Source organism: Pelophylax lessonae (genome assembly GCF_965119305.1).
Source record: "Pelophylax lessonae genome assembly, contig: HAP1_SCAFFOLD_613, whole genome shotgun sequence".
Classification (NCBI taxonomy): domain Eukaryota; kingdom Metazoa; phylum Chordata; class Amphibia; order Anura; family Ranidae; genus Pelophylax; species Pelophylax lessonae.
Genome location: NW_028119732.1, coordinates 14679 through 25920, shown reverse-complemented (window position 1 = coordinate 25920; position 11242 = coordinate 14679). Strand labels below are relative to the sequence as shown.

Here is an 11242-nt window from a genome sequence, read left to right as displayed (position 1 = left end):
CAAATAGATCGTATGGAGGTCTGCCAATGAATCAATTTGATTTCCATCTAACGGGTCCTTGTACAATGTCATTTTTGATAACGTTTGTCTGTAAATGTAAAACTTTTTTTGTAGTATTGGATGGAGCAGTAGCGGCTGGTGCTAAAAAATTTTTTTTTGGGGGGGGGCGCAAACAGAAAAATGTAATAGGCATTGCTTCGCGGCAAAAAAACACGGTAAAAAATTGCGTGACTTTGAGGTCACACAAGAGTGAAAGGGGCCTTCAGTAATCAAGGTACAGTGCCTTTAAAAAGTATTCAGTCACCCCTTGAAATAATCCACATTTTGTCATGTTAACTTACAACCAAAAACGTAAATGTATTTTATGTGATAGACCGACACATAATTGTGAAGTGGAAGGAAAATGATAAATGGCTGATTCCGGGCAGTGTCCCCCCTCCCCCCCATACTGATCCTGGTCAGTCCCCAGTTTACTCCCCCCATTGATAATGCATATGGAGATGAGGGATGTGTAGATATGGGGGGGTTGTGATTTATATGAAGATAAGGGAGTGCAGTAGGAGAAGTATGGAGATTGGAAGGGATATAGATAAAGATATATATCACTAAGAGGTTAAGGAGTTATATATTGCAATGAGGGGGTGCAGTGAGGGGTAATGCATGGAGAGAGCAGTAAGACTAATGTATGACAATAGGTGGGGGAAAGAGCAGGGGTTAATGATGTACACAGATGGGGGGTGGTGCAATAAATGGTAATTCATGGAGATGGAGGCGAGTAAGGGGTTAATGTATAGAGAGGTGCAGCAAAAGGTTAATGTTGTACACAGATGAAGGGGGTGCAATATGTGGTAATTCATGGATATGGGGTGTGAGTAATGGGTTAATGCATAAAGGGGGGTTGCAGTATTGGGTTAACGTCATAGGCGTGCACAGCCTATTGCATTAGGGTGTGCACCCCAAAGCTCAAACACACATGCTTGTGTGTGTATATATATATATATATATGTGTGTGTGTATATATATATATATATATATATACACACACACACACACACTCTCTATATTGTCAAAAGTATTGGGATGCCTGCCTTTAAACGCACATGAACTTTAATGGCATCCCAGTCTTAGTCCGTAGGGTTCAATATTGAGTTGGCCCACCCTTTGCAGCTACACCAGCATTAACTCTTCTGGGAAGGCTGTCCACAAGGTTTAGGAGTGTGTCTATGGGAATGTTTGACCATTCTTCCAGAAGCGTATTAGTGAGGTCAGGCACTTGATGTTGGACGAGAAGGCCTGGCTCGCAGTCTTCGCTCTAATTCATCCCAAAGGGGTTCTATCAGGTTACATAGTTGCATAGTTACATAGTTTGTGAGGTTGAAAAAAGACATCAGTCCATCCAGGTCAACCTATGATGTGTGTGTGTGTGTGTTTGCTGTTAACCGTACATTGTATACCCCTGTATGTTGTGGTCTTTAAGGTGCCCATCTAATAGTTTTTTGAAACTATCGATACTCCCTGCTGATACCACTGCTTGTGGAAGAGAATTCCACATCCTTACTGCTCTGACAGTGAAGAACCCCTTACGTATTTTAAGGTTAAACCGTTTCTCCTATAGTTTTAGTGAGTGGCCACGTGTCTTATTGTATTCCCTTTCTCTAAAAAGTTTGTTCCTTATGCTAGGGTCACCAGTACAGTATTTGTACTTTGATATCATATCCCCCCTCACTCGTCTCTTCTCCAGAGAGAATAAGTTCAGTGCTTTTAGTCTTTCCTCATAGCGGATGCCCTCCATTCCCCTAATTATTTTTGTTGCCCCTCTCTGGACTCTCTCCAGTTCCAGCACATCCTTCCTGAGGACCGGTGCCCAGAACTGGACAGCATTCTCCAGATGTGGCCGGACCAGAGTCTTGTAGATTTGGAGAATAATCTCTTTATTTCTGGAGTGAATCCCCTTTTTTATACATGCCAGTATTCTGTTGGCTTTGCCTGCAGCGGCTTGGCATTGCATGCCACTGCCAAGCCTGTTGTCCACTAGTACCCCCAGGTAATTTTCCATCCTAAACTCACCCAGAGGTTTCCCCCCAGTGAGTAGCTTGCTTTCGTGTTTCTGATACCCAAGTGCATTACTTTACATTTTTCAACATTAAACCTCATCTGCCATGTAGTTGCCCACCCCATTATTTTGTTCGGGTCTGCTTGTAAGGTTTCCACATCCTGCATAGAAGATATTGGCATGCTTAGTTTAGTATCATCCGCAAATACTGAGATTGTACTAGATATCCCCTCCTCTAGATCATTTATGAATAAATTAAACAGGATTGGTCCCAGGACAGAACCTTGGGGGACCCCACTTTCCACACCTGCCCAATCCGAGTACTCCCCATTTATCGCCACCCTCTGGACTCTCCCCTGGAGCCAGTTCTCTATCCAGGTACTCACCCTATGGTCCATACCTACATTCCTTAGTTTGTACAGTAAGCGTTTGTGGGGAACGGTGTCAAATGCCTTTGCAAAGTCCAGATACACCACATTCACAGGCTTTCCTTTATCTAGGTGGCAGCTCACTTCATCGTAGAAGGATGATAGATTGGTTTGGCAAGAACGATTTTTCACAAATTCATGCTGATTACTACTAATAATACCGTTTTCATTACTAAAGTCTTGTATGTGGCCCCTTAACATCCCCTCCAAATACTTACAGACTACTGATGTTAGGCTGACCGGCCTATAGTTACCCGGGATATATCTCGGCCCTTTTTTAAATATTGGTACCACGTTGGCTTTTTTCCAATCAGCTGGCATCATACCCGTCTGTAGACTATCCTTAAAGATCAAGAATAATGGTCTGGCAATCACCTGGCTGAGCTCTTTAAGAACCCTCGGGTGCAAGCCATCCGGTCCCAGTGATTTATTTATGTTAAGTTTCTCTAGTTTAGTTCTAAGTCTATCCTCTGTTAGCCATGGGGGTATTTCCTGAGGTGTATTCTTTAGTTTAACATTACAAGCTGGGTTAGTGTAGCCCCCCCGATTCTTTTGTGAAGACTGAAGAGAAGAAATTATTTAACACTTCCGCCTTTTCTCTGTCCTCTGTGGCCAAATTTCCTTTGTCATCTGTTATGGGGCCAATGTGTTCTGGCCTCGCTTTCTTACTGTTTATATACTTAAAGAATTTCTTGGGGTTCTTTTTACTCTCTTCCGCTATATGTCTCTCGTGTTCTATTTTAGCCGCCTTGATTTCGTCTTTACATTTCTTATTACACTCTTTGTAATGCTTGAATGCTGCCAATGACCCCTCAGCCTTGTATTTTTTGAAGGCCTTTTCTTTAGTATTAATATGCATTTTTATGTTTGAGTTTAGCCACCCAGGTTGAGGTCAGGACTCTGTGCAGGCCAGTCAAGTTCCTCCACCTCAAACTCGCTCATCCATGTCTTTATGGTCCTTGCTTTGGGCACTGGTCCAAATCATTTGGTGGAGGGGGAATTATAGTGTGGGGTGTTTTTCAGGGGTTGGGCTTGGCCCCTTAGGCGTCAGCATACCAAGACATTTTGGACAATTTCATGCTCCCAACTTTGAGGGAAGAGTTTGGGGATGACCCCTTCCTGTTCCAACATGACTGCACACCAGTGCATAAAGAAAGGTCCATAAAGACATAGACTTAGCATGGGTGGTGGAAAATTAACTTCAAGTGCAATAATTTACATTATAATAGTAACTAAAACATATAAAATTAAGTGTAAGAATCTAAAAAATAAAAATTCTAAAGTTCTCTACTGGTGTGAACCTTCCAACTAAAAAGTTTTTGCACTTAAATTGAATGACAAATATCTGTAGAGGGGTTCCACCATCCCTGCTAAGTTTTGAAAAATATATATGCCTTATTTTCCTTTTGATGTGTATTACATGTGAAATCATATATCTCTGGAATTATTGCACTTGAAGTTAATCTGTATGGCAAATATCAATAAGAGGAGTTTCCACCTTCATGTTTATGTCTTGTTTTCAGTTTGATGCATGTTTTATGTGCAGTTACATATTACAGAGACAGGCATTGTGGTAATGTTTAACTTTATTAAGAATGTGGGAACACCTAACAGTGCTTAGCAGAAAGCTTTTTACTGACACTTTTTATTTTACTAGTAGTTTATTGTAAATAGTGGTGATTAGCTATTATACTAAAGATCGGCATGTGGCATTAATAATCATCAACAGATTTCAGCTGTGCCCAACCAGGCCAGCCCCCCCATGGACAATGTGCCTGGTTACTGAGTTCATCTCCTCATCCCTGCACTCATGGGCATTGATAGGCAGCACTGAGTGGCAGCACTGATAGGAGGCACTGATAGGGACTGATAAGCAGCACTGATGGGAACTGCTTGGCAGTGCTGATTGGCACTGATTGGCATTGATGGGCACTGATGAGGCTGCACTGATGGGCACTGATTGGCAGCACTGATAGTCGGCACCGATTGGCACCGATTGGCAGCACTGATGAGTACTGATAGACAGCACCGATAGGCAGCACTGATTGGCAGCATCGCTGGGCACTGATAGGTGTCACTGATGGGCACTGATGAGGCGGCACTGGTGGGCACTGATAGGTGGGGCTGATGTGCACTTATAGGTGGTACTGTTGGGCACTGAGGTGGCACTGGTGGGCACTGATGAGGTGGGAGGCGGCACTGGTGGGCACTGATAGGTGGGGCTGATGTGCACTTATAGGTGGTACTGTTGGGCACTGAGGTGGCACTGGTGGGCACTGATGAGGTGGCACTGATAGGTGGTACTGATGGGCACTGATGAGGCGGCACTGGTGGGCACTGATAGTCGGGACTGATAGGCACCACTTATGGACACTAACAGGGGAGAGTTTCACATTCAGCAGATAGTGAGGCTTGTCAGAGCCGCTCAGTGTGTGTGACACTGTCAGGTAAGGTAACTGCTTGCAGGGAGAAAGACCAGCTGTCAAAACTCAGTGGTGATGTCGGGGGTAGGCAGGATAGAGCAGCTGTCAAACACCAGCCAATGATTGGGCTGCTCAAGAAAGGGGCAGAGCCACATAAACGAAGAAGCCACCCAGACCCATCCCATTGGCTGGTGTTTGATATCTGTTCGGTCCCGCCCACCCCCGACATCACCGCTGAGTTTTGACAGCTAGTCTTCCTGCAAGCAGTAACATTACCTGACTGTGTCACACACACTGAGCGGCTCTGACAAGCCTCACTATCTGCTGAATGTGAACCTACCTGCAGGCTACACACTACTTGGATGCAGCATTTCAGGGTCCAGCTTGGTGCTATGCTGCCAGGCTGGACCAATCACAAGACGGCAGACAGAGAGTGGGAGTGTTCGGGGCGCATCGCTCTGCGACCCGAGGACACTCTAAAAGGCCGCCAATCACCTTACAAGTAAAGAGGCACGTGATGCCAAAGCCCCACCCCTCCCATAGCCAGCAATGTGTCCGGCGCCCCCGCTGCCATATTAAAGGTACACTTTTTTATGCTGATTTTTACACAGTGACTAGCCTTGGGGGGGGGGGGGGCGCCCCTGCGCCCCCGCACCCCCTATTGACCAGCCGCCACTGGGATGGAGAGAGGAAGCTTTTTTATTGCTTTCTGTTTTGGTCTTGCATACACTTTAGGAGAGATTGTAAAATCACATTCAATCATATTTGGACACCTTTACTATCACAACAAATTCGCAAAGCATATTTACTACAAATTAATTAACAATTTCAAATATCCATGTAAAACACTTCTATGTATACATTGTGCTATGATCTACCTTTTACTGATAATGTTTTATTTCAACCTGATTTAGTTATTACATTCATACATGACAATGCCTGATAATTAAAAATAATTTAAATTAAAGCTTTGTGATAAATGATTTATTATTTTGTGGCCTAGATTACCATATAAAATGTTTATATAATATAATAACCTCATATATAATCTTTTTTATCTCTCCATCAGATTCCTCACTGCGGAGATCCTTTGTGGACTGCAGTTCCTTCATAAACGGGGGATTGTACACCGGGATCTCAAACCAGAAAACATTCTGCTGGATAGCGTCGGACATGTGAGAATCGCAGACTTTGGCTTATCAGCAACAGAGGTGCATGCATCCCGAACGCTGACTTCCAACCTCGGCACTCCACAATACATGGCACCAGAAGTGAGTATTGGATCATTTTGGTTTTCCTGTCTTCTTGTCAGTAATGTAAAACACTGTGCAATATATATGCAATGTGCAATGCATTCCAAAGTGCTCAGAATAAATGCGTAGACGTGTTTAGATTATTGCATATCAAAAACTGAAGAATTGTTGCGATAAATTAGATTAATTAAGTGCAAAGTGTTGTGACTTTTATGAAGTCACAACTCTTTGCACTTAATTAATCTAATTTATCTCAACAATTCTTCAGTTTTTGAGATGCAATAATCGAAACATGTCTACACATTTATTGTGAGCACTTTGGAATGCATTGCATATATATTGCACAGTGTTTTACAAAACAATGGAATGATATAAGTGAATGTTTAATTAAGACATCTGGATACCTTATTATTTTATTTTATGCACTTTGGAAACCATTGCATATTTCACACATCCATTGCATGTCAGAAGCACTTTTTTGCACTTTTTCAACACTGTAGCAACTTTATATATATTTTATTCATTGTATTCAAAATGTCTGTTTACTAAAGGGTAATAGCGCCTCACCATATACAACACTTAATTTAAGCACATACATAAAATGACGGCGAAATTACTATACATATAGAACTAGAGGGTAGGTGCTGTATTTCAATATTTTTATATTATTGTAAGTAAAACAATCAGTACTGACCATTCTACTCTTTTTAATATTTCCACAGATCTATATGGAAGAGCCATATGGATTTGCCGTTGACTATTTCTCCCTGGGAGTTATAGTGTATGAGATGGCGATTGGAACTTACCCATTCAACAGCTCCGACACTGACTCAGGCAGTGATTCAGACGATGATCCAGGCTGGGATTCAGACGATGATCCAGGCTGGGATTCGGACGACGATCCAGGCAATGATTCAGACGACGATGCAGGCAATGATTCAGACGACGATGCAGGCAATGATTCAGACGACGATGCAGGCAATGATTCAGACGACGATGCAGGCAATGATTCAGACGACGATGCAGGCAATGATTCAGGCGACGATGCAGGCAATGATTCAGACGCGGATCCAGGCAATGATTCAGACGACAATCCAGGCAATGATTCAGACAGCGGTCCAGGCAATGATTCAAACGACAAGCCAGGCAATGATTCAGACGAGAAGCCAGACAATGATTCAGATGCCTACACAGACATGTATTCGGAGGAGGTGTTGGCATACTACATCCTCAACCATTGTCCAACTTTCCCTGAGGATTTCGATACGGATCTCAAGGACCTCATAGGGGACAAAGTAAGTAAACTCCATCTCCATCTGTAATCAGCAAAAAAAGGGCTATTTTATTACTTTGTACCATGGATAACCTAATTTTTTGTATATTTTTACAGCTCCTATGCAAATGCCCAGAAGGACGAGAGATTCTTGTTAAAGATCTGCGAAGCCACCCATTTTTTAAGAGCGTAGACTGGAAGGAACTGGAGGCTGGAGAAGTAAGCCCGCCCTTTACCATGAGCATAGTAAGTATATGAACCACACATAGGTCAATGGCAGCGCATTGTCCAATGTTCTGCTTTCTATATCCTCCCCCGTCATCTGAGTGTGTATAACCATTTCTAATAGAAAGGTCATCAATGTACATAATCTTCAGTAATAATGTTTCTTCTCTTCACAGTGCCCCCCAGACCTGACGACAGTGATGACAATGGAGGAAATCATAGATCCTGCCAAACTAAAACAGAAGCCCAAACTAAAAGCAAAGGACCAGAAGCTTTTTTTTGGATTCTCTTTCACCAGCAGCAGATGGGGAGAAATGGCAAGACCACAGGTGCCATCAGCTCCCCCTACAAACATTGCAAGACTTTAGATATTATTTTTTCTGAACTACAGAAAAGATGCAAAGCATGTGACCAGTCTGAAACCGAGAACATACTGAGGTTTGCCCCCCCCCTTCTTATCCACACGGGGAGGTTTCAGGCTGGTACTTTTATTTAGGTAAGTATTGAACTTCCTATAGAGGGAGGTTGGAGGCCAGTATTTCTATTCAGGCGTGTGTTGGACCAGCTATATGGGGAGGCTGGAAGCTGGTCATTTTATTTAGGTGTGTGTTGGACTGGCTTTAAGGGGAGGTTGGAGGCCAGTAATTTGTTTGACGTGAGTTGCATTAGCTAAAAGAGGAGGTTAGAGGATGATACTTTTTCTCATTCAGGTGTTGGGCCAGCTATTGGGGGAGGTTAAAGCTGGTATTTTTTTAACCATGTATTGGACTGGCTATAGAGGGAGTTTGGAGGCCAGTATGTTTTTAGGTGTGTGTTGGATCTGCTATGGCTGGAGGCTGGTACTTTCATCTAGGCGTGTGTTGGACTGGCTTTAAGGGGAGGTTGGAGGCCAGTAATTTGTTTTTAGACATGTGTCGGATCAGCTATAGAGTAGGTTGGAGGATAGTAATTCTTTTTTTTTCAGGCGTGTGCTGGACTGGCTTTAAGGGAAGGTTGGATGCCAGTATTTTTTAGGTGTGTCCTAAATCAGCTATAGGACTAGGTTGGATGCTGATTAGAGATGTGCCGGTTTTCAGTAATTCGATATATCGCGGTATTGCATACCCACGGTATTGATATTGTGGTCATTTTTAAATACCGTGTTTCTCTGCTCCTCAAGTCTTCCTTTTGAATTGATACTTTCAGTGAGCTGGATGACTTTCACTCACTCAACAGTTCACTCACTCAATAGAAACAGCTCTGGTAATATGATCCTAGAGTAAGAGAGCTTAGCTCCTCCCTGTAACCAGACGGCTCCCAGCACACACCCACATGCTTCTTCCAGGGCTCAGACACAGACAGAAACTGCCTAATACAAGCAAGTCTCTGCAGATAGAATAAGATGATAGTTAGATAGATAGAAAGAATAAGATAGAAAGAGATAGATAGATAGATAGATAGATAGATAGATAGATAGATAGATAGATAGATAGATAGATAGATAGATAGATAGATAGATAGATAGATAGAATAAGATAGATAGAATAAGATAGATAGAATAAGATAGATAGATAGATAGATAGATAGATAGATAGATAGATAGATAGATAGATAGATAGATAGATAGATAGATAGATAGAATAAGATAGATAGATAGATAGATAGATAGATAGATAGATAGATAGATAGATAGATAGATAGATAGAATAAGATAGATAGATAGATAGAAAGAAAGAATACGATAGATAGAATAAGATAGAATTAGATAGATAGAAAGAATAAGATAGATATAGAGATATATAGAGATATACACACATACATACAGGGGCATAGCAGCATATTTATAGATGCACAGGCATAGCAGCCCACATTACATTATTATATAGCCATCAAGCAGTGTCCAGTCTACCTGGGGATGACTGGTCCTGGCGCTCGGCTCTGATTTGATGGCCTGGTCATTAAGGGGGCAAATCCTTGCAGTCCAGAAGTGGTTAAACCTGCAGGAGGAAAAGTATTTTTATTTATAAATTACTTTGCTATTGCTTTAGGCCTGGTTCACATGCATGCGGGTTGGCGACCCACATTTTCTGAGCCAGCTATTGGGGGAGGTTAAAGCTGGTATTTTTTTAGGCATGTATTGGACTGGCTATATGGTAAGGTTGGAGGCCAATATTTTTTTAGGTGTGTGTCTGATCAGTTATGGTCGGAGGCTAGTACTTTTATCTAGGTGTGTGTTGGACTGGCTATAAGGGGAGGTCGGAGGCCAGTAATTTGATTTTTAGTCATCTGTTGGATCAGCTATTGGGTGGGTTGGAGGATGGTATTTTTTTAAGGCGTGTGTTGGACTGGCTAAAGGGGAGGTTGGAGGCCATATTTTTTTTTAGCTGTGTCTTAGATCAGCTAAAGGTGGAGGTTGGAGGCTGCTACTTTCATTTAGATACGTGTTGGGCTGGCTATAGGGGGAGGCCAGTATTTTTTTTCAGACGTGTTGTATCAGCTAAAGGGGGATGTTGGAGGCTGGTATTTTTGTTTAGGCATGTGTTGGATTGGTTAAAAGGGAAGGTTGGAGGCAAGTAATTTGTTTTTAGGCGTGTGTTGGATCGGCTATAGCGGGCATCACTAAATGGTGGCCCACGGTCCGCGTCCGGCCCGAGCTGCTGCTCTATCAGGACCGCCGCGATCAGCTGTTGGTTTTCTTACCAGAAAGGAGCAGTGGTGTGGAGGGATGTGAGAGAGACAGTAATGTCAGGGGATATTTGAAGGGGGCAGTGGTGTGGGGGGGATGTGAGAGGGACAGTGCTGTTGGGGGATGAGAGAGGGACAGTGCTGTGGGTGGGGGAAGGGGCAGTTCTGTTGGGGGGAATATTAGGGGGGCAGTGCTGGGAGGGAGGTGAAGGGGCAGTGCTGTGGGGGGCATATTAGGGGCAGTGCTGTGGTGATATAAAGGGGGACAGTGCTGTGTGTGGGGGGGTGATGATGTAAAGAAGGACAGTGCTAGGGTGGGGAAGATGTGAAGGGGGATAAGCAGCTGCACAGAAAACATGCAGGGTACCAATGACTCTTAAGCGCAGTGAAATACAAGGTGTGATTTCCCGCACATGGAAATTGCATGGTATAAACGCACCATACAGTTTCCATGCGACTGCATTTTTAAAAAGGTGCCAGGGCTTTTTACCAGCTGAAAACGGAGACACAGCAGCCCATTCAAATGAATGGGATGTCATGCCTGCACACCTGGGCTGTGATGTAAAGAATCCGAGTCATCGCACAAAAATGCAATCTGGACCTCTGTTGGAAGAAAATTTTCCTAATCGGACCTCCATGAATTTGAATTCAATACCCTTGAGCTATAGGATATGTTGGAAGATGGCATTTTTTTTCAGGCGTGTGCTGGACTGGCTATAAGGGGAGGTTGGAGGCCAGTATTTTTTTTAGGTGTGTCTTGGATTAACTGTAGGGGAGGTTGGAGATTGGTACTTTTATTTAGGTGTGTGTTGGACTGGCTATAAGGGGAGGTTGGAGGCCAGTATTTTATTCTTAGTTGTGTGTTGGATTAGCTAAAATTGGAGGTTGGAGGCTGCTCCTTTTTTTTTTCTCAGGCATGTGTT

At 43.1% G+C, this 11242-nt stretch overlaps 1 protein-coding gene across 1 annotated transcript; it reads left to right on the top strand.

Moving 5' to 3' along the window:
- Positions 1 to 6945: 6945 nt before the first annotated feature.
- LOC309544018 (uncharacterized protein) lies at positions 6946 to 7688 on the top strand (the record flags this gene model as incomplete). Its single annotated transcript, XM_082276414.1, has 2 exons — positions 6946 to 7452; positions 7548 to 7688. 2 exons carry the CDS (start codon positions 6946 to 6948, stop codon positions 7686 to 7688), a joined length of 648 nt encoding a protein of 215 aa, XP_082132540.1.
- Positions 7689 to 11242: the final 3554 nt, after the last annotated feature.